A 27,796-nucleotide genomic window follows, 5' to 3' on the forward strand; every position below is an offset into this window, starting at 1 on the left:
AGGTCCTGGAATGGTTGTGGAAGGAAGGAAGGAAGAAAGGAGAGAGGAAGAAAGGGACGGAGGAAAAGAAGAAGAAAGCAAAGGGCAGAGAAGGCAGAGAGAGGGAATGCTGTGCGAACAGTTATGATAAATAGATCATGGGTCACCCTTCTCTGGCTCGGGGCCTCTCCACACAGTCATTCCCAGCTGGCACTCTAGTGGAAGTTTTTAAGGTGATTCATCCAGAAAAGTGACTCCTCCCTCTTGTTCAGTTACCTGAAAAGCCAATTCTTAGGGTCGAAAGTGAGCCGTCAGTTGCAGTAACAGAGTGAGAGTGTGCCAGGACGAATTCCTCAGATCCCTTGTGACGAGAAGTCAGACATGGCCCGGGATGAGACAGAGTCCTGCCCAGGTGTGCCTGGTACCTTAAGGGCAGAACTCAGAAGAACAAACACTTAGTTAAGTTCTACAAACCTGAATTTGGGCTCCCTATACATGTTCTTTGCCACATTATAATGCCAGACTCCCCCAACCCCCCATTTCTTCACTCTTCTTGGTCAACTTCTGACTAGCAGGTTGTTGGCTAGAAAGAACTGTATGGAGTAAGAAAGGAGATGCCGAGTGTGTGTGATGTGGATGGGCACCATGGGGTGGGCGATAGATAGTGAAATAGCGAGACCCGCATGAGATGAGGGGCAGAAAGACCCTCACCCTACCTCAGTACACCCCATGTGTGCAATATTCTAACTCTGAGAACCCACCCTAGTCTCAGGTTTCCTCTCTGTGGGTCCCAAGGCTGGCTGAGGCAGCCAAGGAGCATTGTTTCTGCGTATACCCTGGGTATACCACTCCTGGGCCGGAGCACCTGCCTCAGTGGACTGTCTCCCTTTCTTCCAGCAGGATCCTCTGGGTCTTTCCTTCGCTGCGGATGGGCCCTCCAATGCAGAAGGCTGCTCTCCCCTGCCTGAGTCTCATCCTGCTTATCTGGAGCCAGGGTCCGGGGGTCCAAGGCCAAGGATTCCAATTTGGGCCCTGCCGAGTGGAGGGGGTCGTTCTACAGGAACTGTGGCAGGCCTTCTGGGCCATGAAGGACATTGTGGTGAGTAAAGTGTCCATCTGGACCAGTTGTGGGTGTGACTGTGGGGGGATACTATTTTATGAGCATGGAGTCTTTGGTAGCTTGCTAATCATTTTCCTATGGAATAGCATTGTGAAGTTCGAGACATCGTAACCCCACATTTCCTCTTGCACATGAGGAAACTGAGGCTCAGAAAGACATGGTCAGTCTATAGGAAAATAAACACAGCCCAAGAGGAATGAAGACTGGAGCCTATTCATCCGGGCTTCATCTGCATCCCAGGGGACATGGGAATCCACCAATGAGAAGTCATGGGAAGTCCTTTGAGTCCCACCTACTGGAATTTTCACCTACTGTTGAGCCAGGATCTGGCTAGTTTTTTTTTTTTTTACACCACCTGCTTACACTTTGCCTAAAGGTAGAAAGGATGGCTCATGCTGAGGTGGGATGGGCAGCTTGTGTCATGTGACTGGGTTTCTCCTGGGCCTGTAAGTGCTGAATATGCCCTCACAAATGCACTCAACTCCTTAAAGGGACAGTCCAGAGGCAAGGCAGAAAGGGGGAGCTCATGGGGCAGCCTGGCCAGGGGAGAGTGCTGCACTGGGGACAGGACACCTGTATGTGATCCTGACCGTGAAACCAGCCCACACAACCCCCACCCCCCATCAGTTTCCTTATTTGCACAATGAGGATGTGAGACACAGGAGCTTGAAAGCTCCTTCCTCTCAATGGCTCTTGCTAAACCAAGAACTAAAATGAATGAGTGTCTGGGCTGCAGGGAAAGCTCCAGGGTGAGAAAAGCCCCACCTCCCACCCTCATGGAAAAAGGAGGGAAAATCCTGCCAGTAGTGGTTCTTAAACCAAATATGGTTATTTCTTCCTGTCTCAAATGGCCGAAGGAATCAAACAGGTCTCTGATCAAGGCTCTGAGAACTCCTGGGATTGCATCTGCCCCTGGGGGCCAAGTTCAGTCATTTTCTGTGGCTGAAACCTGGATCTCCACCTTCAGGGCCAGCTCAGCCCAGACCTTCCTGGGTACCCCTCTGGCCTCTGAGATCTCACAGACCAGAGCGATTTAGCATGTACTTGCACGGTTGGTTTCTATGCCGTCTCCCAACCTGAAGACATCTTTTCTTTCTGTTCCCAAAGCAAGCTCAGGATAACATCATGAATGTCCGGCTGCTGCGGAGGGAGGTCCTGCAGAACGTCTCGGTAATCAGACCTCCTCGGGGGAGGACGATGGCTGGTCTGCTGTGGGTGAGGGTGAGGGGTTGTCTGGGAAGGCTGACAGATGACCTCACTCCTGTCCCAGCTGGGCCTACACAGGACAGGGCCGGGCAGTGAGCCAGGGAAGTTAATGCATGGGGTCCTCACCCAGGACCTGGGTTAGGTGGGCATGTGTGTGGTGGCATGGGGCGAGGGTGGAGGTTCAGGCTCATAAACATGTCTCCGTTTACTCAGAGTTACTATCAACCTTTCTCTTTGCATCTGCTTGGGCCTCTTCTGTTTCCATCCTTTGATCTCACCCATTTCTGTCTTCTCGCTGCCTACCGAGCCGGTCAGTGAGCACACAGATACCACCCTGATCCCTGCAGGCGCTGCGCTGTACTCTGGCACTTGAGGGGACGGAAGTGCAATCCCTGTTTCAAGGGTGCTGTTTCTTTCTCCTCATTTCTTCTCCTTCCAGTCCCTTCCCCGCCAACTCACAACCACCAAGTTTCGAGTGCTTTTCAGAGTCTATCACCTCACATGGCTATTAAGGAAGTCATGGGGTGCGGAAGAAAGAGTATCAAGCAGGTGGGGAGTCAGGAGTCCTGGGAATGAGGCCTTGTCTGCCACTGACTAGCTGTGCGGCCCTGGGCAAGTCCTTCTCTCTGGGTCTGTGGTTCCTCCAGGAAACCAAAGGCGCCTCCCTTCACGCTCCCGAGGGCTCCTTCGGATCGAACGTTTAGCAACATCTCCTAGAAGATCCCTGCTTCTTTTGTGCCCATCTTGCCTTGGAGACACATGGGTGGTTTATCCAGGGCCGGGTGGGCAGGGGCCTTGGCTCCACTGTGACCCAGTCCCTCCTCAGGACGCTGAAAGCTGTTACCTCGTCCGTGCTCTGCTGAACTTCTACTTGAATACCGTCTTCAAAAACTACCATAAGAAGGCAACTGAGCTCAGGATCCTGAAGTCATTCTCTACTCTGGCCAACAATTTTATTGTCATCCTGTCAAAACTACAACCCAGCGTGAGTAGAACAAAGTTGGGACCAGGGCCGATGGAAAACGGTGCGCTTTGAGAGGACTCCCCTCCCCTTATCTGGTCCTGGCTTTTATTCCATGACAGGGAGTCAAGTGAAAAGAGCACAGGCTTAGTGCACCAGCAGTTCTGGGTTCAAGTCTAGCCCTGCTTCTAACCAGCTGGTTGGCCTTTTGCAAGGTGCCCAACCTCTCTGGCCCTCAGTTTTCTTACCTATAAAATGAGATGATCACCCCCACCTGGCAAGTCGGCTGTGGGAATTAGAGGTGCCCTGCCACATGTTGGGGCTCCTTGAGGATGTGGACTCAGCGCTGTCCTCTTAGGCCTTGGGACCCCTCTGGCGTCACTAGGAAGGAGCGGGAGGGGGCTTGCCTCGGCTCCTGCCCAACACTTGGCACAACTTTTTTTCTGTTACCCAGCAGGAAAATGAGATGTTTTCCATCCGTGAGAGTGCACGCAGGAGGTTTCTGCTGTTCCAGAGAGCATTTAAAAAGGTAATCCAGGCCAGGAGCTCAGGGCTTGCTTGAACTCTCACAGTAAGATGCCTCGGAGACCTGGTGCAAAATGCAATGCAGGTGACCTCCAGGCTTCCCCACAGGGATTAGCATGTATTTTGCATAAGTACCACAAATTACATACTATATGTTCCTGCCAGTTTTCAAATTAAAATGCCATTATATTTCTCTATAAGATGATTTCACTACTGAGAATTTTACTTGTGAGAAAGCTAATGGGTACTTGAGCTGGACAATTGGAGTCAGAAGTGAGGGAGAAAGAAGGGAGACCACCCCGTAACCCCTCCATACACATCCCTATACACAGTATTTTCCATAATGCTCAAATGGTCTAGTTGCTGAGGGAAAAAAAAAAAACCACGGGAAAATATATTACATCTCCCAAATTAATACAACGAAGAAAATCCAAATTTCATCCCAGCTACTCCATCCCCCCAAACATATATGATTTTGATCACTTTTTAAAGGAACAGATACATCAGCCTAAAAATAAACAAAAAGCAGTAACACACAAAGGGAAGCGACCACCTGGGCCTCAGTATCACCATCTGCACAGTGGACTCAGGAGGCGGACCAGATTCTATGGTTCTTGTTATCAGGGGCTCCAGATGCTTTTTGCTTGCTTCTGACCCCCTGCTACGCATTGTCCCACTGTCCTCAATCCTGAAGCAGGCAACACACATAGACAGGGGACGAGTGATCGGTGGGAGAGTTCATCAGAGGCCATTCCAAAGGGGACGCTGCCCACGACGTGGAGTCAGGCCAGGGGTGGGGCGGAAGGAAACTTGTGCTGGCGGCTAACATGGCAGACCCTCAACTCTTCTTTCCCTTCAGCTGGACAAAGAAGCAGCTCAGATCAAAGCCTTTGGAGAAGTGGACTTTCTCCTGACCTGGATGCAGAGATTCTACCAGCTCTGAAGGCCTGGACCAGAATACCTTCCTCGTTCTCCATGTCATTTCAAGAGTGACACAATGTCATTTCCTGTGATGTTCTCTGGGTGCTTCACACCCCTGACCATGGGTCCCATTCTTGGTCTAGGCTTGTCCCCAAAGACTTCATTCTACAAGTGGCCCCAACAACTAAGTCAGGAAAGTTTCCCTCAGATGCTGTGAATAATCTATGAAGCAGGTGCCTATATTTATTACAACTCTATTTAATTCCTGTCAGTGTTTTAACCGATGTTATATTTATTTGTGAGACTAAGTTCTGTGAAGACACCGGAGTCAATGCCCCTGGCTTCTCTTTTATCCTCCATGATCCTTGGAACCATATGGGGCAGTGAACAGTAAATGACTAATAAGCTGGATTTTTTTCAAATGTCTTTGAATTGTTGGGGAACGATGAGGGATGGTGGGATATAAAGTTGAACATTTGGGCATGGAAATCGCATTGTCATGACAACTCCAGGATGGGGTGGGGGTGAAGGGCAGTTTAAAATGTAAATGAGAAAAGAGAGAATGTGTTCCGTGCCCAACACAAAGCAGGCTCACTAAGCATTTCATTTCTTGCCCACACTCCCCAGTCCGTTCCCACCATCCATTCCCCTTGGATGACCTCCTTCCTTATCCTACTCATTCTTCCCCGATCTGCCACTTGAGCAGGTGCCAGAGTCAAGCAGACATTGCTGATGGTGACATTGTACCTGGATGGACTCTCCAATCTGTGATGACATTCCCTGCTAATAAAAGGCAGGGGACTCAAGCTTGGCAGTCTTGCCTTACTATTTCCAGATGAGTGCCCAGTGAGGCTGAGTTGTGTGTTTGGGAAAGACCTTATTCCTAACAGCAAGACTGGGCATTCTCTAGTCTCAGGCTCTAGTTGAACTTTGTCGTTGACTTCAGTTTAAAGATACAGTGTCTGCCTATACCCTTGCTCAGAAAACTTAAGTGGAAGAGTTTATGGAAGAGACTCTTCCCCCATGACATAAGTGCTATTGCTGAGCACCTGGCTCTCCAGGGATCCCAGGCCATGATTCCCCCACTCCCCTTGCTATAATTACTTGGAACTGGCAAAGAGATAAGGTGCATTTCTGCAAGCAGAGAGATATAATGGTTTGGATGGCTAAGATAGAGCAACGTTAGATAAGTGCACAAATACCAGTGTTGGGGCATGGAAGAAAGACAGAGGCATCAAAAACTATTTCTAAAAAAGGGGCATTTCTAGGGTCCTTATGAGCATCAAGGAAAGGAGACTTAAAGAGGATTTAGGGATATAGGGAGATATCTATGGTTGTGGAAATTTAGAATCCTTCATCACATCAAAAGAAATTGCCCTTATCTCAGGGCACAAGTAAGTGCCACCCTTAATTAAGATCAGGGCAAAGATGTTGCCAAGGGCAGTGCATACCTGGCCTCTTCCTAGCTCACAGGGCTGCGGCATGTCCTCACAGTGCAGTCCAGTGGCCATCTATTGGTAGGAAGACAGGCCTGGGAAGGATTCCAGAAGCAACAGCTATGCCTATGCTCCAGCCCAATGCCACATGGTCTGGAGCCAAGACAGCAAAAACCCTGTGATCAAAGATAGTCTGCAAATCCCACAGCCTGTTACATGGCTTGAAAAGGAAGCAGGTGGTATGGGGACAAATGCTCTGCATGCCAGAAGCCACCTGAAAGCCACAGGACTTTGCAAAGGTGTGCAAGAAGAGGTGTCGGGCCTGAGCTATACTCTGGGCAATCAGACAGGGATGAGACTCAAGGTGGGGTGTGGGAGGTAATGAGGGCTCTGAAAATAGATGGAGCAGGTGTTGGAAACCTGCAGACAAACAAGACTCATTGGCACCAAGGTTTGGGCCCAGGGGGACAGCTGGAGGGATGAGGCAGGCAGGAAATATTGACATAGTCATCAGAATCAGAGTCCTCCATCTTGGCAGCAGGCTGGTGGTAGAAGCTCATATATTCACAGCTGGTCTTCAGAGATGGCACATGGGGCCAGGGAGCTTCAGACACCTGGGAACAACCAAAGAAGCATCACTAGATCTGGGGAAGGTGATTCTAGTATTTCTCCAGGCAGATTCCCACAGTGGGCAACGGCGGGCATGTGTACAGTTGCTCTTCCAGACACAGAGGTGGCTGAGCTCCATCAGGTGTCTCAGCCCCGGGGATTTTCAGGGTGGCATCTCACCTGAGATGACTGGAAAACACATAGCTCTCATGTGGGCAAGAAATGCCTTAAATGGGGCTCAGACGAAAGTTACGTGGCTAAGCACCAGCTGCCAGAGAAGTTTCCCCTCTGGGATGAGATGAGGTGACTTGTGGAATGAATGTACATCTCCTTAGGGAGTTACTCAGAAGCAGGTGAGTCACCCCCTGCACCTCTGCGAAGGCTCGGATGACGTGGTGTGACGGTGCATTCCAGGAAGGGGCAGGTGGTGAAGGGAGAAAGGCAGCAGGGCATGTGGGTACAGTGGTGTTTCTTTTCCCCACACAGAAACTTTGGAATCATCTGGCTTCAGGATCGATCAGTTCTGGGGGGACAGGGCTGAGCCATAACCCCAACACGGCACAATTATTGTAACATCCACCCAAGAAGGCTGCGGTGGTGATGAGTCACATGTTTAAACACAAGTGCTGAGAACTAGAAGTCCACCCCCTGAACACAGCAGGCACTCAGTAAGTGCTCATTGAAAGGACCTGCTACTTTTTGTACTTATCTCCCATTGCCTGTTACAGTTCACCATTTGAGATTAATTTATTTGGCTTAAAACATTAAACTATTCCCTGTGAAGGCTGAAATATTCAGCCACTAATCATGTGCACCTTGTTGTGAACTTGTTCCATCAAGAGATTTTTGTCCCTAATAGTAGGAATGAACGTTTCAAGCAGGGAGGAGGGTAAAATTTGAGCAAGCTACAGGCCCAGGTGAGGGTGTGCGTGGTCACAGGCAGTGCAAGAGAAAAGGGCGTGTGCGAGGGTAGAGTGGGTAGAGTATAGGCACTGCTGGACCTGCCTAAGCTACCGTGCACCCTCTCTAGCAGGGGTGAGTGACAGCTGGAGGCGAGTGTGGCAGAGCTGTCACTTGCTGCTGGGCATCACTATTCTCTTTGTAGCAAGGCACATGATCGCCCAGACAGGGACTGCATTCCTCAGCCAATGGAATGCCAGAGGAAGTGATGTGTGAAACTTCAGGGTTACATCTTAAAGAAGCATCTTTCTTTTTCTGCCTCTCTGGGCTGGAATGTGGCTGTTGAGCATTGACCATGGACCAGGAAAGATTCCAGAGGAGGGTGAAGCAAAAAGACAGGAGATATTTTAGTTCCTAGATGACCTGCCACTTCTTACTGCCCTTACTTCCATTTTACGAGCTCTCTGTTTTAGGGCCTGTTGCATTAGCTTAGTCTACACGCTAATTACAAATGGGACATTGACCACTTAGTTTTTCCTGTTCCCTAGGGAATAGTGTTTTAGCTACTGTGGGCTACTTTAGAGAATAACATTTTTTTTTTCTTGATTTGGGAAAACAAAGAGGAGTGGATAGTTTAAAGGCTTTTTACCCATCTGCCAATGGCCATGGATAGACACATGAGTTCCTATGACCATTCCTAGATTTCAAGAGGAACGCTCCTCACCCCAGGTGTTGAATCCTCTGTACATTCTGACCTCTGCCAGGTCATCCTCTTCTAGGCCAAGATTAACTACCTCCAGCGATGGTAAACTAACTCTTCTCATCTAAGAGAGTTTACTAGAAAGTTCTCCTTCATGTTAAGGTGAAAGTGTGTAGCCTCCCCCTCTACCCCCCCAAGGCCTCCTAGAAATCGAATCTCTGCTACATGAAAGCCCTTCATGTGTTGTAGGACTACATGTATCAGTGTGGACTAAACACGCATGCTCGGCTAAAAGCTACGTAACTAAGGCTACCCGGTTGCTGGGTGGTCCTTCCACTGACACCACTGACCGGGAAACACCCGACTGGTTTCCGGACTGCGCCCAGAACTTCTGGGAAAGCCGGCGCCCGGGGCTACGCGGCCAGAGGACCTGCCTCGGTCCACGCCCAGTCGGGCCGCCGGGCGGATCAGGGCCGGGACGCAGCTTACCTGCGGCGGGGCGGGTGGCGCAGAGGGTCCGGCCCCCTGCACTGGGGCCTCTCCCGCACCTGGGGGAACAGGGAGGCCGGGATGAGTGCGTGCCCGAGGGTCTGGCCCCAACCCCAGTCCGCACGAAGCCCTGGCGTGGGAGAGCCGGCCCTGCGGCCCCCGATTTTCCTCCAGGCGCCGGGACAGGGCGCCCCCTGCGCCCCCACGCGGCTCGGCAGCTCCGGCTCGCCCACTGACCGACGGGCCTCGCCCCCTCCACTCCCCACCCCACCCCACCCCCCACTGCCCCGCACGCACCGCCCGCTCCCTGTAACCCCCTCCCCCCGGCACAGGGCGCTCCCTCCGCCCCCACGCGGCTCGGCAGCTCCGGCTCGTCCACTGACGGACGGGCCTCGCCCCCTCCACTCCCCGCCCCCACTCCCCGTAGGCCCCCCCATCCCCTCTCACCCGCAACCCCCCTTCACCTGTACCTCCCCCCGCTCGCCCCCGGCTCAGCCATCACTCCTGCTCACCCGCAGCGTGCGCCCCCCGGTCGCGTCGAGGACAGGCACTGTAGACGTTGTTTTGGGAGCGTGGCCGCGGTGACACCCGAGGCCTCTGCGACAGAGACCGCTGCGAGGCCTCCAGGGCGCTCATCCTCACGGCCAGTCGGCGGACCCGCCTGGAGAGAGCTTCTCCGCCAAGAGCCACAGGGAAAGAGGACAGCTCACTGTCTTACCCCCACTGAAGACCCACGGGCGCAGGCCACTCTGCTCGTCGTCCCCATCTCCAGACTATTCACCCAGCCCTCGTTCCCCATGCCGCGGGCCGCTCATCGAAAGCTCCCGAGTTTCCCCGGGGATCCACCGGAATCTGGATGCTCTGGGCCCCCTTGAGCCCCCCAGTTCTCCCCAACCAAGCCCCAACCACTCACATTTCTTCCTTAGAATGGCCCTTTTCACCAGCAGCCCCAGAAGTGTCAGCAGGAGGAGGCCCAGCATGGTGGGGATCAGGATGTGAAACCCCTGGTCTTCCATTCGGGACGCGGGGCCATGGTTGAAGGCTCTGAGGAGGGAAGGGGGGAGGGAGGTTTAAGGAAGTACTCTTGAGTGGCAGCGTTTTGGAGATGGCTGTTTGTCCCTTTGTTACCCAAATTTTCTCCCCTCCCAATGAAGAGCCTTGTTTCTGGAGTCAGGAAACCTGGGTTCAAATTTAGGCTCAGCTTTTGACTGGCTGTGTGATCTTGAACCAGTCTCCTAACTTCTCTGAGCCCCATTTCCCTGTAAATGGGTCTAGTAAAACCTATTTCACAGAACGGTCTAAGGATGAACCAAATAATGGATAAAAAGAACTTAATGCACCTGGTCTAAGCATCAGTCAAGAAAAACAACAACCAGACCCTCTTCTAGCTTTCTGCACCTCAGTTTCCTCACAAGATTATTGCAAATATTAAATGAATTAGCTTCTTTTAACTGTGGAAAAGAGGATGTTTTTGTCATGGTGCTCCCTCTGCCTGGAAGGCCTTCCCTCAATTTTCTCCACATATCGAAATCTCCCTTTCCACGGAGGTCCAGTGCATAAGTCCTCTTCCCTAATCATGGTAAACCAGGTTCAATTATTTTCTCCCCGTCCTCAATTCTTGTGTTTATAGCATTTACCACCCTTGCCACAGTCAGATTTTCATCAGTAAGATAAGACCTATATATTGCATGTCTTCATTTTTCTACATCTTTAGGACATAGCACAATGAAAGACACATAGTGAGAAAATGTTGATTGAATTGGTTTGAATTCTTCACTATTAGGCTGTTGTGATTTTCTGAACTAATAATCAGTAATCCTGGTTCCGTTTGAAACCACTTAGCTCTCATGGCTCAGTTTCCTTATCTATAAAACCCAAATGATGTTGACCGTCCCCTTCCTCACTAACATGTTTATCTTTGCTTAGGTAAAAATATATCGCATTTCTTCGGCGGTTGATGTAATGCTGCCCTCTAATGGCCTATTGCAGCAATTTCCTGGAGCATCCAGCCTTTAGACCAGTGCTGTCCAATAGAAACACGTGAGTCACATATGTGATTTAAAATTTCCTAAAAGCTACATTGAAAAAGTAAAAGGAAACATGTGAAAGTAATTATAATACTTAATGGTTTAGTAGTTAATTTTATTCTAATTTAGTTTGTTCCCATCACAACAGATCTGAATGAATGCTGAGTGACTGAAATTTTGGGGTCTGGCTTCTAAAAGATCACCTGCTGGGGCATTGACAAGTGTATTCATGTTAAGGGCACTAATGAGTTAATGTGCTATACTCATAGGTATTTTGTTTCACAGTGGCCTTCTAGAGACAAAGCCAAGAAGGGTCTTGATTGGTAGACAATTCAGGAAGATTTCAGTGAATCTCCTAACTCTAGACTATTTTGCCTGATTTCTAGCCCATCCTGGATGGCGGAGGCCTCTTACCTCTGCCTGTAATGCCTGGTGTGATGGTTGTAGCTGGCTGTCTGGGGCCTGAGCCTCTCCGGTGCTGAGGTCGTTGAGCCTGTGGTGGACAGCAGGAGGGTGGTGGGCTTGGCAGCTGCCACTGAAGACGATCTGGAAACTCGAGGGCGACGGGTGATTGTGGTGGTGGGGGAGGACTGGTGTGTTGTTGGGGCCTCTGTCCTTGGAGCTGGTGTGGTTACTGCAGGAGGTAGAAGGAAAAAGTGACCTTCCACACATACACTCTAGTCTCCAGCAGGATTCAGTCACCATCTCTTTCCTGAACACACTCTTCCCTTTCATGACGACTACCTTTGCCCCTTTACTCCTAATGGCCTGAAATGCCTTCTCAGCATGCCATCTACACCTAATAAATTCTATCCATATTTGCTTCAAACACCGTTTTCTCCAGGAAGGCTTCCCTGACTTCCTAGGCTTGCCCCCCTCTGAGCCTGGAGAAAACGTTGTAGTTCAATGTCCACTGCCATGTGCTTATCTGTTCTCCGCGACCCCACACCTGTCAGTCACAACCAGGGCTACGTGATGACCTACGCCTCTTGGCACACAGCAAGTCCTCTAGTGACACAGTGTTCAGTTAGTGTATCTACCTTACAGGGTAGCTGTGAGGATATGATGGAAACATGGCGTGTCAAAATGCATTTAAAACAGGAAAATGTTATAGAAATGTAAAGGTATCAGTAGTATAATCGGTGTTATTTTTTCCCTGCAAAATAGAGTTGTTAAAATCACTGTATGCCAGCAAGTGGAAGACAGCCCTGTGGGCCGCAGGAATCATAATGAGCTCCAGCTGGGAAACGTCTGCCCAATTTTGATTTCCACACTCATTCATAAAAGAGCTAGATTTTCTGAATGGAGCACAAACTTCACTACTTGTAGGGCCACCTAGTGGTGATGTAAATTCTGCAACTAGAGCTGAGTGTCCAGGCTGAAGGCTGGGCTCAAAGGACATAGAAGTAGATCTCAGGAATGTACCCTCTCCTAAGGCAGGGAAACACACACCCGAGGCTCAGCTCTGCTCTGCCAATCACTATATGAACAAACCCTCTCCATTTTCACAGTGCCATATCACCTCCCCCACCTCCCCTACCCTAGCTTTGGGAAACTGACCTTTGGATGTGAATTCCAAGGAACGGGTATGTTCAGGGCTCCGGAACCAAGGGGGCAGCCGCATCTGTGGAAGTTTCTGAAACCACGGTGGACCCTTAGGCATCGGCTCATCCCAGAATGGATCGTACTCTACTGGAGGCAAGAGGAATACACTGGTGGGCTCAGGGAGGAGAAGAAAGCCTGGGGAAGGGACAGTGAGTGGTAGGAGCTGAAGCGAACTCAGCCAGGGGGGATGGCGGTGCAGGGAGAAGGGCAGAGCCCACCAAGAGGAGAGAAAAAGAACAGGGCTGGGGGCTTCCCTGAAATAAAAACCCTTTCACCCTGACCTAGTCAACCATCCCTGAAAAGCCACCAGCGGCCACTGGGTTTCCAGGCTGTTGAATTAGTGCTGCGTATGTGTGACAAAGTGGGTGGGAAAAAGGAGAAAGGTTGCACTCAGCAGAAAAATGGAAAGGATCAGATCATAAACAAGAAATTCGGCCTAAAGATGTGGCTTGAGGAATGACTATCTTTCCTTTGAATTTATCCCTGATATTTCTCATGGGACAGTGATGTCTTTTTGCTTCCAGTTTCCTCCAGTCTCAGGGCCTCTCCTCAAGCTCAAGGCCCCACCCCTCTCATGTCCTGGGTTAAATGGATACAACACAAGGAAAGCACCGATCTTGTTTGGATAGACAATCCTGTGGCCCATGAATTTAATCAACTCTGTGAGGTTTCAACTCGACAAATCTCAGTACTTATTGGACTGGCTAATATGGCAATAGCATAAGGGTCCGGGGGATTCTATAGTTCAATGGCTGTCCCAGCTTTCTCGAGTGGAAATGTTCTCTGATGGGCTGAGCCTCCATCAGGGCGGGCACCTACCACTGTAGACATTCAGGATGACTTTCTGGGTCTTGCCCCGGTCTGTGTTCACGCCTGTCCCACAGGCATACACTCCACTGTCACTCTTGGTCAGATCTGTCACCTCCACTAGGAACAGATTATGGTCTGGATACAGCTTCATGGTGACTCGGTCCTTGTATTCCTTCTTGACAAAGGTCTTGCTGGACACCACAGTCATACATGCTTGAGATTCGGGCATCTCCCGGCACAGATATATCCTCACAGGTATTTCAGGAAGTGGACACTCAATGGTAATAGATCCGCCCAGCATCCCTTCCAGCTTGACTTCTGGGAGTATCCTCAGAGCTCCAGAGGCTGCAGGAAGAGGGTGTTAATGTATAGGAAGCCTCATTCCCAGCCACACTCTAACTCCAGTCCTCTTTCCAGCCCAAGCCCAGTCCAGTCTCAGCCTCAGTCCTGTCCTGATCTCTAGCCCTAGCCTGATCCCCAGCCTTTTCCATTCCCTCTCCTGTTTACATCCTCAGTTCAACTCTGGGTTCATCTTTGTGCCCAAACTTGTGTCTCAGGATGCTTCTCCCCAGCCCTAGCCTGAAATAACCCTCAACTCATCACCAAACCCATACCCAAAAGGACCAAGACACCAACCCTCCAAGAATACAGTCAAAACTACTACCCCGCTCTAAGAAGACAGCATATTCCATGGTAACTGCAAACAGCACATAACGTTTGGGTGACTTCAGTGTGGTGTTGGGAAGCAGGGTACAGTTTTGCTGCAACAGGGTTTTCTGTCTAGTTTTGTTTTGCTCAGATCCATTCAGCCAGAACAACCATTCACACCCAGTGCTATTTTTAAATCATTCAGTACAAACAGCAGCCACTACAGCACTGTGTCGCAGATCCCATGAAGAGGCTCGGAGACACACAGCCTTGGAAGCAGCAGGCAGGGGTACCTGATCCAGGCTGTTGCAGGGGGATGGTGTAGTTTGAGGAAGGTTTTCTGGAAGAAGTGATATCTCAGTTGTGACCTGAAGGAGTGGGCATGGAGGGCAACTGAGGGATGATGATGGTCTTCACTGACGTAGGGAACATAGAGGGAAAGCAAGGGTGTATGTGAGTGTGTGTGCATCAGTGTATATACTGTGTGTGCATTGGGGAGGGTGTGGAGCAGGAAGGGATAAAAGATGTGGTTCATGAATCCCTGACATCAAAAGCTATGCTTTGGCTGAAGAAGGCAGATCTAACACAACTGGAGAGGAAGGTAAGGGTCCAATAAGTGTCTGCATATTTCTGGCAAGAAGGTTCCTAGTGTGACATGTGTGGGGGGGAGCGGGGCTGGAGGACTTTAATGGAGGAGGAGAGATGCTTCCAGCAATAACAGCCTCCATAAGGGCCAGGACATGAGACAGAACACAGCAGCGTGTTCATAGGATGGAGAGAAGTTTACGAACTTCCCAAAATTCATCCACAGACCACACGTTAAGAATAGCTCCTGGGAGTTTGGAAAAATGAGGAGAGTCAGGAAAAGAAGTGGGGCTTGGGGCTTGCAGATTATCAGAGACCCGAGGAAGACGTTCAAGGAGGGGGGAAGCATGGAAACGTGCAAAGAAGTAGGAACAGCCATGGAGATGTGAGATGAGGGAGAGGAGGCTAGAGAGGGGCTGGACGGGAGCATTTCCAGGACCTGTTACTATCGAGAAGTGTAGCTGTGGTAACGTGGTAGGAAGAAGCAGAGGGACCAGCCAGCTATATAAGATTTAACACAGAAACCCTGACATGAATAACCCCAAACTGCTTTAAATCCACTGGGAATCGAGATATGTGTGGTAGTCTCGTGAGTGGAATGTAGCAATGGAAGGGTGACCTGTGCAAAGGACAAAGACCTAATAAAGGGGGTGGGGGAACCACCCTGTGTGTCCAGATGGCCCGCACCTGCATGTAAATTCCAGCACTTGAGAATGAACACATCATTGTTTTTGGACCAACTCAGCCGGAAATGGGCGTGAATGCTGCTTTTCCAGGCGCAAGATGCTGTAAAGCGGTCAGGTGCATGACAGAGCAGGGACGGGTCATCACCTAGGTGGACACCTCCAGTGCCTCACTCCACCCACCCCTGGCTTGCCCAGATCCTCTGTTATGAGCTCCATGTTTGTGTCCCTCCAGAATCCAATGTGATGTTCTAACCCTCAATGTGATGGTATTAGGAGGTTAGGCCTTTAGGAGGTGATCAGAATTAGATGAGGTCATGAGGGTGGAGACCTCATAATGGGATTAGTGGCCATATTCTTTCCATGCATACAGAAGAGGTCACATAGCACACAGGGAGATGGTGACCATCTGCAAGCCAGGAAGAGGGCATCTACTGGCACCTTGATCTTGGACATCTAGTTTCCTGAACTGTGGGAAGTGAACATCTGCTGTTTATACCATGCAGTCTGTGGTGTTTTGTTACAGCGTCCTCAGCTGACTAAGACATCCTCATTGTACAAACGCTGGACCAGGTAAGCACAAGAAAACTGCATCTCAAGGAAGCACTAGATGGCAAGATAAAAATGACCAGACCCCAGCTCTCCTTCCAGTTCATAGCAGCCCCTAACTGACATCCACGGCTTAGAAAAGCAGATTTCCCTAGCAGAAGAAAGATAGAAATAATCCCCTGGTTTAGAATGTATGCACAGTGTGCTAAGATTCATGTGGAGGGAACTTGCCAGGACGCAGATGACCTTCATCTACCCTTAGGTATGGTGATTACATGGGTACAGGCTGGGGCCAAGGCATCTGCATGGTAAATAAGCATGTCAGGTGCCCTTAAAGTTTTGTAATTCTGGGCTATAACTACCTTTCCAAATGATTCTGGGAAAAAAGAGAGAGGTGAAAGAAGCCATATAAAGGAACCAAGGTGTTTAATGGTATTTTAGAAAAGCTACTAAGTAAGTGACATCAATCTATGATGTGGTGACTGGATTTACAGTGGTGCTGTTGGGGAGAAAGGGATATAAATGATTTCAAACGTTACTAATTATATAATTAGATCTAAATCGATGTTTGGGCTGGAGGAAGAAAGATGGCTGCAGCCTAAGGAAGTTTTGTCCGCTTGCTCCCAACACCTGACCGGACTTGTGCCTAAACTGCAGAGCATTGGACTTGAAAAACCATCTAAAAGTAACCGATTGGCGGGCAGGGGAGTGCAGAGAGGGGACAGAAGATGCCGAGTGGGCGAGCCAACCTGTGCAGCCGGGCATCCTGGCTGGGAAGCCAGAGGTAAGGTGTGGCAGACAGCTCCTACCAACCGGGAGTGGGGGGACTCAGCCCCACGCAGGGATCCCCAAACGAGAGCACCACAGAAGGAAGGGGAGCCCACGTAGGAATCAGAGGTGATTCTGCCCACAGGGGCAGGGGGCTCAGACAGCACTATCCCAGGCAAAAAGCGCATGCTTGGTTACAACACCAGCCTGGGAAACACCAGCCCGGGAAGCTCTCCCTTATTGGGGTCTGCGGGAGGGACCACTAAGTCTGCCGGCCCGGTCGAAGGGCACGGGGCCTGCGGAGGCATCTGAGCAGATCACCAAGCAGTGATTCTGAGAGGACTTTGACAGGGGCTATTCAGAGTGCCTGGGGAAAGAGGGGTGATCCTCCCCACCTCAAGCGTAGAGGAGGCTTCCTTCCCCCACCTGTGGAACAGCTCTGGGCTAGAAATCTGCACCCTGGCGGCTCCGCCTGGTGGTGCACGGGGCTCTGGCCTGATGGGAGCTTGGGGAGTGAGAGCCAGCGGTGCAGAAAGACGGGGGAGTCAAGCAGGGCTTTTTTCTTTTCTTTTCTTTTCTTTTCTTATAAATGTAAGTTCTATCACCCCCTGCTTTGGATGGTGACCAGAGCTGAAGCGCTGGAAGGAGAGGAAGCACCTGCCTGCCCCGTCTACAAGCTATGGGCACCACCCACAATGCAAATCTGTTTAAACCGTACTGACCAGACTTGATAGCCCACAGAGCCTAGTTCCGTGGGGGAAGGGAAAGCAGCCCAGAACAAGTACACTCAAGGTGCAAGTCCTGAAGCAGCCTCTGGGATAAGGAAGCCCCCTCACTGGACAACTTGGGGACCCACCCTGCAGAGCATGTACTTCAGTTGCAGTTTGTCCCGGGCCCTGGTTGGTCCTGCAGGTGGCAGCCACTCGATGTGTCCCTTTCACGTCGATGTTTTTCTCTCTCTTTCTCTTCCTCTCTCTCCCTCCCACTCTATCCGAACAAAAAATGGGAAAATATCCTCGGGTGAGGATAAAAAAAGAAAAAAATAATAACCTTAAATGTAAATGGCTTAATGCTCCAATCAAAAGATATAAGATAGCTGAATATATAAGAAAATATGAATCATATATAGGCTGTCTACAAGAGACCTCAGACCTCAGAACAAAAGACTCACAAAAGATGAAAGTAAAGGGATGGAAAAAAAATGTACCATGCAAATGTAAATGAAAAAATAGCTGTGGTAGCAATACTCCTATCTGACAAAATAGACTTCAAAATAAAAGCCATAACAAGAGACAGTGAAGGCCACTGCCTAATACTAAAGGGATCAATACAACAAGAGGGTTTAACCCTGGTCAACATATATGCACCCAATATAGGAGCACCCAAATATAATTTTAAACCTTCTGTAGAACTTTAAGGGAGATATCAACAGCAACACAATCATACTAGGGGACCTTAACATTCCACTGACATCATTGGATAGAACTTCTAGATAAAAAAAATCAACAAGGAAACAGTGACCCTAAAATGACACACTAGATCAGATGGATTCAACAGATATTTATAGAACATTTCACTGCAAAGCTGCACAATATATATTCTTCTCAAGTGCTCATGGGACATTCTTAAAGATAGATCACATGTTAGGACACAAACTAAGTCTCTACAAGTTCAAGATGATTAAAATCATATCAAGCATCTTCTTGGATCACAGTGGCATGAAACTAGTAATCAACAACAATAAAAACACTAAAAACACATGGAGGATAAATAGCATGTTATTTATTAAACAATGGATAGGTTACCAAACTATCAAGGAAGAAATAAAAAACTTTTGGAAACCAATAAAAATGAACATACAACAACCCCAAATTTATGGAACACAGTGAAAGCAGTCCTGAGAGGGAACTTCATAGTACTACAAGCCTACCTCAAGAAACAAGAAAAATTTCTAATAAACTATCAACCCTATAACTTAAAGAACTAGAAGGAGAACAAGAAAAGCCCAGAGTAAGTAGAAGAAAGGAAATAATAAAAATCAGAGTGGAAATAAATGACATAGAGTCCAAAAATCAATACAAAAGATCAATGAAACCAAGAACAGGTTCTTCGAAAAGATAAACAAGACTGATGAACCGTTAGCCAGGCTACCAAGAAACAAAGAGAGAGTATCCAAATAAATAAAATTAGGAATGAAAGAGATGAAGTAACAACTGACACCATAGAAATATAAAAGATTGTAAGAAAATACTATGAACAACTATATGCCAATAAGCTGAACAACCTAGAAGAAATGGACAAATTCCTAGAAAAATATAATCTTCCAAAACTGAATCAGGAAGAATCAGAAAACCTGAATAGTTTGATAACAACTGATGAAACTGAAGCAGTAATTAAAAAATAAACAAAAAACTCCCAGCAAAAAAAATCCTGGTCTGGACAACTTCACAAGGGAGTTTTAACAAACATTCAAAGAGGAACTAACACCTATCCTCCTCAAACTTATCCAAAATATCCCAGAGGAAGGAACACTTCCAAGCTCTTTCTACAAGGCCATCGTTATCCTCATTCCAAAACTAGATAAAGACACTATAAAGAAAGAGAATTACAGGCCAGTATCCCTGATGAACACAGATGCTAAAACCCTCAACAAAATATTAGCAAATCAAATCCAGCAATATATTCAAAAGGTCATATACCATGAACAAGTGGGGTTTATTCCAGGGATGCAAGGCTGGTACAATTCTTGCAAATTAATCAATGTGATACATCACATAAACAAATTGAAAGATAAAAATCACATGATCATATCAATAGATGCTGAAAAAGCATTTCACTAAATCCAACACCCATTTTTTAAATAAAACTCTCAGCAAGGTGGAAATAGACGGATCATACCTCAGCATAATAAAGGCCATATAAGACAAAACTACAGCCAACATTGTATTCAATGGGCAAAAACTAAAAGCATTTTCTCTAAGAACAGAAACAAGACAGGGATGTCTGCTTTCACCATTCTTATTCAACATCATACTGGAAGTCTTAGCCACAGCAACCAGACAAGAAGAAATAAAAGGCATCCAAATAGGAAAGGAGGAAGTAAAATTGCCATTATTTGTAGATGACATGATATTGTACATAGAACAACCTAAAGATTCCACCAGAAAACTACTAGATTTAATAAATGAAACCAGCAATGTAGCAGGATACAAAATTAACACCCAGAGATCAATGGCATTTTTATACACCAATAATAAAGTATCAGAAAGAGAAACTGTAAAAACAATCGTATTTACCATTGCAACAAAAAATTAAGATACTTAGGAATAAATTTAACCAAGGAAGTAAAAGACTTGTATTCGCAAAACTACAGGATGTTGATAAAAGAGGTAGAGGAAGATATAAACACGTGGAAGAATATACTGTGTTCATGGATTGGAAGAACTGACATCATTAAAATGTCCATACTACCCAAAGCAATCTATAGATTCAATGCAATCCTCATCAAAATACCAATGATATATTTCAAAGATCTAGAAAAAATACCTCAAAAATTTATATGGAACCAAAAAAGACCCCGAATAACCTCAGCAATCTTGAGAAAGAAGAACAAAGTAGGAGGAATCACAATACCAGATATCAAGTTATTCTACAAAGTCATTGTAATCAAAACAGCCTAGTACTGACACAAGAACCAGCATATAGATCACTGGAACAGAACAAAGAACCCAGAAATTGACCCAAGACATTATGCTCAATTAATATTTGACAAAGGTGGCAAGAGCATACAGTGGAGTAAAGATAGTCTCTTCAATAAAGTGTTGCAAAAACTTTGAAGCTAGACCACCGACTTACACCATACACAAGAATAAACTCAAAATGGATAAAAGACTTAAATGTAGCCCTGGCCGGTTTTGCTCAGTGATTAGAATGTCGGTCTGTGGTCCTGAGAGACCTGGGTTTGGTTCCCTCTAGGGACGTGTGCCTCGGTTGTGGTTTGTCCTCGGCCCTGGTTGGTCGTGTGGGTGGCAGCCACTTGATGTGTCCCTTTCACGTTGATGATGTTTTTTATTTTCTCTCTCTCTTCCTCTCTTTCCCTTTCACTCTATCTGAACAAAAAATGGAAAAATGTCCTCGGGTGAGGATAAAAAAAAAAAAAAGACTTAAATGTAAGTCATGAAACCATAACAATCCTAGAAGAAAACATAGGCAGCAAAATGGGACCACATCAAACTAAAAAGTTTCTGTACAGCAAAAGAAACCAGCATCAAAATGAAGAGGGAACCTACTCTCTGGGAGAACATATTTGCCAATGATATATCTGCTAAGGGGTTAATTTCCAAAATATATAAAGTACTCACACCACTCAACAAAAGAAAGACAAACAATCCAATTAAAAAATGGGCAGAGGACCTGAATAGACACTTTTTCAAACAGGACATACAAATGGCCAAGAGACATATGAAAAAAATGTTCAATGTCACTAATCATCAGTGAAATGCAAATTAAAATGACAATGAGGTACGACCTCATACCTGCCAGAATGGCTACCATCAATAAATCAACAAACAACACGTACTGATGAGGATGTAGAGAAAAGAAAACCCTAGTGTGCTGCTGGTAAGATTATAGACTGGTGCAGCTACTGTGGAAAACAGTACGGAATTTCCTCAAAAAATTAAAAATTGATCTTCTGTTTGACCCAGTGATATCACTTCTAGGAATATATCCTAATAATCCTGAAACACCAGTCAGAAAGAATATATGCACCCCTATATTCATAGCAGTGTTATTTACAATAGCTAAGATCTGAAACAGCCCAAATGTTCATCAAATCAGTGGATAAAAAAGCTGTGGCACATTTATACAATGGAATACTATGCAGCTGTAAAAAAGAAGGATCTATTACCCTTTGAGACAGCATGGAGGGACCTGGAGAGTATTATGTTAAGTGAAATAAGCCAATCAGATAAAGACAAGTATCACGATCTCACTTACATGTGAAATCTAACAAACAAAATAAACAGATGAATAAAATAGAAACGAGGCATGGGAACATGGAACAGACTGACCAACCTCAGAGGGAGGGGGCTTATGAAGAGAGATTAACCAAAGAACTTACATGCATATGTGTAGTACCCATCGGCATAGACTATAGGGTGGTGAAGGTCTGGGGTGGGACAGAAACCGGGAAGGGGGAGCTATGGGGGGAAGAAAACGGGAATATCTATAATACTTTCAACAATTAAGATAAAAATAATAAACAAACAAACATTTGGAACATGAAAAAAATAAAAATTTCATAATGCAAAATAAGGTAAGGTGTCACATGGCCTTGGCTGGTGACAATGCTCTGAAGACAGATTCTGGATTTCATATAGCGATGATTTTCTAGGGGGTCTAACTCAACATTTCACTTACGTATACACTAACCTATGTGTGTCCAGACCTGCTGTCTGCCCTTTGTTTCTTAGCAATGAATGGAGTGTTCCCTTTCCTAGTAGTATCCTGAGTCCATCCTGCTCACTTTCTCTTCTGCAATTATCCTTTCCTCTCCCTGCCTCATTGCTTTCTCCTCTTCCTGCACTGCCATGGCTCATGCCCATGCTCCATAGTGCCCACACTGAAAACCCCTCGGTTGACTTTTGCCTCCCCTTCAGCTGCCACCCTTCTCTGTTCTCCTTCTCAAATGAGTCATCAAAATCACTGAATCCACTTCCATGCCTCCCAATTCCTCTTCTACCTACACCTGTCAGAATTTTATCTCCAACATGCCACTGACACTTCTCTAATCAAGGCCACCCAAGTTTTTCTTATTGCCATGTTTAATGCTCACTTCACCCTCTTGGCAGCATTGGATGAAAATGAGCCCTTGAAACTCTTTCTTCTCATGTCTTCCCTGACACCATACTCCCAATGACTGTTCCCTTTTAATCTCCTAACTTACTTCTCTTTCTCTATCCACCTGCCAATGTTGGGCCACCCCAGGGCCTTGTGCTTTGGTCTGTTCCTTTCTCTGTTGTCCTTCATTCTCTCCCCACACTAACTTATTTATGCCCATGGCTTAATGCTAACTCTACAGATTGCACTCAAACACGCATCTCAAGTCTTGTCTCTGAGCTCTAGACTTGCCTTCCTGATGTCTCCACTTGATTCCATTTGAATATCTAGTATATGTTTCAAACTTACAATGGCAAAAAAAGGACTTTTGATTCACCTTCATTAACCCATTCCTTCCCTTGTCTTTGGGGTCAAATTCATAAAATGTTCTTTACGACCTAGGTCTGTCCATAAGTTCAGTACCTATGTTTCCTGTGTAATTTATTGTTTCAGATCTTATACTTAGGTCTTTGATCCACTTTGAATTAATTTTTTGTACATAGGGATAAACTATAATCTAGTTTCATTCTTTAGCATGTGGGAAGTAAAGGTAAAAATAAATGAATGGGACTATATCAAACTAAAAAGCTTTTGCATAGCAAAAGAAACTGACAACAAAACAAAAAGGCAACCAACTAAATGGGAGATGATATTTGCAGACAACAGCTCTAACAAGTGGTTAACATTCAAAATATATAAATAATTCATACCACTCAACACCAAACAAACAATTCCTTTTAAAAAAATGGGCAGAGGACCTGAACAGACACCTCTCCCAAGAAGACATACAAATGGTCAACAGATATATGAAAAGATGTTTAACTTCACTAGCTATTAGGGAAATGCAAATCAAAACTACAATGAACTACTACCTCACATCTGGTAGAACAGCTATTATCAACAAGACAAGTAATAACAAGTGTTGGAGAAGTTGTGGAGAGAAAGGAACACTCATTCACTGCTGGTGGGAATGTAAACTGGTACAGTCACTATGGAAAACAGAAAGGCAGTTCCTCAGAAAATTAAAATAGAGTTACTATATGACCCAGCAACCCCTCTTTCTGGGTATCTATCAAAAAATTTTGAAAACATGTATTTGCAAAGATATATGCACCCCATGTTCGTTGCAGCATTATTTATGGTGGCCAAGACATGGAAACAACCAAAGTATCCTTCGAGAGAGGATTGGATAAAGAAGATGTGGTACATATATACTACAGACTGCTCAGCCATAAGAAAAGATGAAATACTCCCATTACAACAACATGGATGGACCTTGAAAATATTATGCTAAGCGAAATAAGTCAGTTAGAAAAAGCTAAGAATAATATGATTTCACTCATAGGTAGAATACAAAACTGAAACTCACAGACACAGACAACAAACAGTATGGTGGTTACCAGAGGGAAGGGTTTGGAGAGAGTGGTGAGCAGGTAAAAGGGGCCAAATATATGGTAATGGAAAATTATATGATTTTGGGTGGTGGGCACACAATGCAATATACAGGTCATGTATCATAGAAATGTACACTTGAAATATATATGATCCTATTAACCAATGTCACCCCAATAAATTTAATTAAAAACAAAACAATGACAAAGAACAAAACAAAATCCCTTTTTTTTAAACCTCAGTTGAACCTGGCCAGTGGTGCTCAGTGATTGAGCATCGACTCATGCACCAAGACGTTACGGTTTCAATTCCCGGTCAGGGCACATGCCCAGGTTGTGGGCCAAATCCACAGTGGGGGGCATGCAGAAGGCGGCCAATCGATGTACCTCTCTCATCGACGTTTCTATCTCTCTCTCCATTTCCCTTTCTCTTTCTCTAAAATCAATAAAGAAAAAAAAATTTTTTTTAAATCCTCACTTGAGGATATTTTTCCATTTATCTTTGGGGGGGGGAGAGAGAGAGAGAGAGAGAGAGAGAGAGAGAGGTGAGAGACCAGGGCCGGGGACCAAATCACAACCTAGGCACATGCCCTTGACTGGAATTGAACCCACAACTCTGGTTTGAGTATCAGTGCTCCAACCGCTGAACCAAACCAGCCAAAGCAAAACCCATTTCTTCACAAGCTCTTCCTATCTCAGAAAAATCCATCCATTCACATATGAAAAAATCAAGAGCAAATTATAGGGGGGTGTGTGTGCACACTGGATCACAACATCTAATGTGTATGTATGTAGGTATTATGTATGCAGCATTATTATTATTATTATTATTATTATTATTATATGTAAAAAAGGTTTGAAAGTCTACACCACATGATACTGCCTGGTGTTTATTATGCAATGCCACCTAAGGCTCCAGGCAGTATGGCCTATAGCTTGGGCCTCATGCATTGACTTCTGGGGACCAGGACCACTCCAACATTTGCAGGACCTGGGGCATGAATACAAATAAAGTCCCAACTATTATATGTCTAAATATTCTAAAGTTATAAATCAAGCCAATAAACTGTAAAATAAAGTATGTCCTATACCCCTATCTTGACAAATTCATACACTCCTTGGATGTTACTCTAAAACATGGCTATAAGGGGCCCTGACTGGTTTTGTTCAGTGGTTAGAGCATTGGCCCATGGAACAATGAGTCGTGGGTTCAATTCCGGTCAAAGGCACATACCTCGGTTGTGGTTCATCCCCGGCCCTGGTCGGGTCATGCGGGAGGCAACCAGTTGATATAGCTCATCACACTGATGTTTCTCTCTGTCTCTTGCTCCCTCTCTTCCACTCTATCTAATGATAAATGGAAAAATATCCTCGGGTGAGGAATAATAAATAAATAAATAAATAAATAAATAAATAAATAAATAAATAAAACAAACCTGGCTATAAGGGAAAGAAAGACCCCAAGCTTTTTGCCCAGCCTCTGGCTTACCTCCTTTCTTTTCTCACCTGTGGCTCCCGCTGACACAAGGGTCCTGGTGTGTACATGATGGCTCCCCCAGCTTGCAGGCATAAGCTCCATCCATTTCCTTCCTAAACAGCCACCTGCACCACCCTTTAATAGGCCAAGGGTTCACCCCAGGGTAGAAGACCCTAGGGTGGAAGCTCACACAGTCATTGAAAGTGGGCCTGAGGACATTTGGATGGAGAACTCAAGGTCTAGAAGAGGGGGTATGGGTGTGGGCTTGGAGTGGGCACATCCCCTTGGGCCTGTGAACTCCTTACCCTGTGGGGATGGGCACAAATGTGGAAGGACCAGCCCAGAGCCTGGACTCCTCTGGCCCAGATAGAACAATGGTATTGTTTAGAACAGCTGCCTGTGGAACAATTTAGGTACCCCTCACTCCTAGAGACCTTCCGCTCCCACCCAACCCCTCTTCCCTCTGAGGGTTGAGTTTAATTGTACTCACACTGTGCTCAGTCCTACTGTCCTACTACTGTTCACCGAGTCTGACCCTTCACTGAAACTCCATTCCCTTGGGCTTTTTAGGGGTTTTCAATCTTCAATTTGACAAAGGTTTGACTTTTTTCCACATTCAGGCCATCACAAAGAAAGCAAGTATGGATAAAAAAATCCATTTTGACCCTCAAGGAGATGACCATTTCATCAACAAAATGAGGGGGACAACACCCCAAACCACAAGACAAGGCAGAATGGAATCAGCTACTGGGGTTCTGAAGAGGAGATTCTGGAAAGTATCTAGGAAGGAGGTGATGATTGAGACTAGCTTTGAAGGACTCACAGAAGGTGCAGGTGAGCAGAGGAATGCTCCTGGTAGAAGGAGTGAGATGAGCAAGGGCTAGTGGCAGAAATTCTAGCACATGCTCAAGGGGGAGTCCTGTTTAACTGGAGGCCAGGGAAGTGTGGAGGAGTATAATAAACTCAGAAGTAAAGAGGGGCACAAGAGAGGTTTGTATTTAATTCAGGAGACAGTGGGAAGGACAATCCTAGGATGGGAGTCAAGCTTTTAGGAAAACGAATCAGGAACTACAGGCAGGTCAAATTGCAGGGAGTGGGGAAGACAGGTAAGAGATGACTATGTGTTCTTTTCTTTTCCATTCCCCCTGTTACCTCTCTACTAGAGGCTGCCATTGCTTCTCATCCTGGTAAATTGACCACTGATTGAATCAAAGAGTGAATGGTGACAAATGGAAAGAGCTGGAAAAGAGCCATTCTGATGTTTGGTGGTTAATATCAGAGGTAGTTTAGAGAAATCAGCTGGTTTGGATGGTGACCAATGAGGAATTTGAAGTAAGGTGTGAGGCATGTTGCATTTCAGATCCGGGTGGGATATTGAAGTGGGGGTGCCCAGGAGACAGTTGTAAACTGAGATAGGGGGCTCGGGAAATGGACTAGGGCTACTGAATGGATTAGGGAGTCTTCATGTAGAGTTGAAAGTTGAAAATCAAGAGTGAAAGAAATCCAAAGAAAGAGAATGTAGAGGTAAGAAGAAAGAACTTTGGTGGCACTTGCTTTAAGGTCTTATAGGCTATATGTCTGGGAGAGGTGACACCTTCAGCCCTTGTGGGTCAATATGTGAGCTCAGCAGGAGATGTATCTGGAGTGGAGAGAGATGCTCTAGCAGGTAGTGGGGAGGGTCCCCAATGCCTCATGTGGCCTCCATCTGTGTCCTACCCTAGGTACTGGTTTGTAGCTAAATCTGTCCAGAAATATCAGAGCCGGAGGCACCAGCCACTCCTCTACCTGTGGCCAATTCAAACCTCCTAAGACATATGAGCTCTTTCCCCACAGCACTTACCTGGCAGGAAGTAAATTAACCAAAGCCAGAGGTCCATGGCTCCTTCTAGAGCAAGGTCCCATCCAAGAGCCCCAGGAGAGGGGAACAGAGATCCACTGCTCACCCAGGAGCCTGCCACAGTCCGGTGTTTGAATGAGATTTCTGGCCCATGTGAAGATGAAGGCTTGAAAATGAGGAAATGACAGCCCCTCTTTGTTTTTTCTTGCTAGTCTTAGTCCAAAAAAGATAACATCAGCAAACCACAACGGAAGTCAGGAGTTAAGAAAACATGTTGTGTTGAATGATAATGGGTCACCAGGGTTCAAAGGGTTTGTAGGCAGACCGTAAAGACTATTAGAAACTAGAAGGCATGAGATTTCTTTGTCTTGGTCATTTTTTCTTGCAGGAGCCTCCCATGCTTTATGTATGTTTGTTGATGTCCTAGCCAGAGTCCTTCGACTTTCTCCCTTGTCTTCAGAATAAGAGCCTCATCACCACTGTTCTCCATCTGAGGAAGGCTGTGTGGACAGAAGTTTGGGCCTGAGTCAGAGGTGCTTGTTGTAGCCCTTGAACTCATTTGATAAATATTTGAGAACTTACTATGTGGGAAGACTAACTATGGATGTTCAACCTCGATTTCTTTATCTAGAAATGAAGGTAGGACTAGATGATCCCTGGCATTCCCTTCTACAACATTGTTCCTGAAGT

At 46.5% G+C, this 27,796-nt stretch overlaps 2 protein-coding genes across 2 annotated transcripts; one reads left to right on the top strand and one right to left on the bottom strand.

Annotated features, from left to right (window-relative positions):
* Positions 1-907: 907 nt before the first annotated feature.
* Positions 908-4,734, top strand: IL24 (interleukin 24). Its single transcript, XM_036273291.1, has 5 exons — positions 908-1,078; positions 2,207-2,269; positions 3,132-3,290; positions 3,721-3,795; positions 4,651-4,734. The coding sequence occupies exons 1-5, from the start codon at positions 908-910 to the stop codon at positions 4,732-4,734; spliced, it is 552 nt and encodes a 183-aa protein (XP_036129184.1).
* On the bottom strand, positions 1,828-27,283 carry FCMR (Fc fragment of IgM receptor). Its single transcript, XM_036272816.1, has 8 exons — positions 27,110-27,283; positions 13,298-13,633; positions 12,434-12,562; positions 11,288-11,507; positions 9,760-9,890; positions 9,359-9,517; positions 8,847-8,905; positions 1,828-6,762 (listed from the first exon to the last, which is right to left on the bottom strand). Exons 1-8 carry the CDS (start codon positions 27,144-27,146, stop codon positions 6,586-6,588), a joined length of 1,248 nt encoding a protein of 415 aa, XP_036128709.1. The 5' UTR covers positions 27,147-27,283; the 3' UTR covers positions 1,828-6,585.
* Between the last annotated feature and the right edge of the window lie 513 nt (positions 27,284-27,796).

This window comes from Molossus molossus, unplaced genomic scaffold (genome assembly GCF_014108415.1).
Source record: "Molossus molossus isolate mMolMol1 unplaced genomic scaffold, mMolMol1.p scaffold_m16_p_20, whole genome shotgun sequence".
Taxonomy (NCBI): domain Eukaryota; kingdom Metazoa; phylum Chordata; class Mammalia; order Chiroptera; family Molossidae; genus Molossus; species Molossus molossus.

What these genes read in the sequence shown, in the direction of transcription:
- IL24 (XM_036273291.1), top strand. Translation starts at nt 908, where the DNA reads ATGGGCCCTCCAATGCAGAAGGCTGCTCTCCCCTGCCTGAGTCTCATC. An exon ending in GGGCCATGAAGGACATTGTG is followed by an intron (nt 1,079 to 2,206) that starts GTGAGTAAAGTG and finishes CTGTTCCCAAAG; the next exon opens with CAAGCTCAGGATAACATCAT. An exon ending in TCCAGAGAGCATTTAAAAAG is followed by an intron (nt 3,796 to 4,650) that starts GTAATCCAGGCC and finishes CTTTCCCTTCAG; the next exon opens with CTGGACAAAGAAGCAGCTCA.
- FCMR (XM_036272816.1), bottom strand. Translation starts at nt 27,146, where the DNA reads ATGGACCTCTGGCTTTGGTTAATTTACTTCCTGCCAG. An exon ending in CCGGGGGGCGCACGCTGCGG is followed by an intron (nt 8,906 to 9,358) that starts GTGAGCAGGAGT and finishes CTGTTCCCCCAG; the next exon opens with GTGCGGGAGAGGCCCCAGTG. An exon ending in CGCCACCCGCCCCGCCGCAG is followed by an intron (nt 6,763 to 8,846) that starts GTAAGCTGCGTC and finishes GGTTGTTCCCAG; the next exon opens with GTGTCTGAAGCTCCCTGGCC.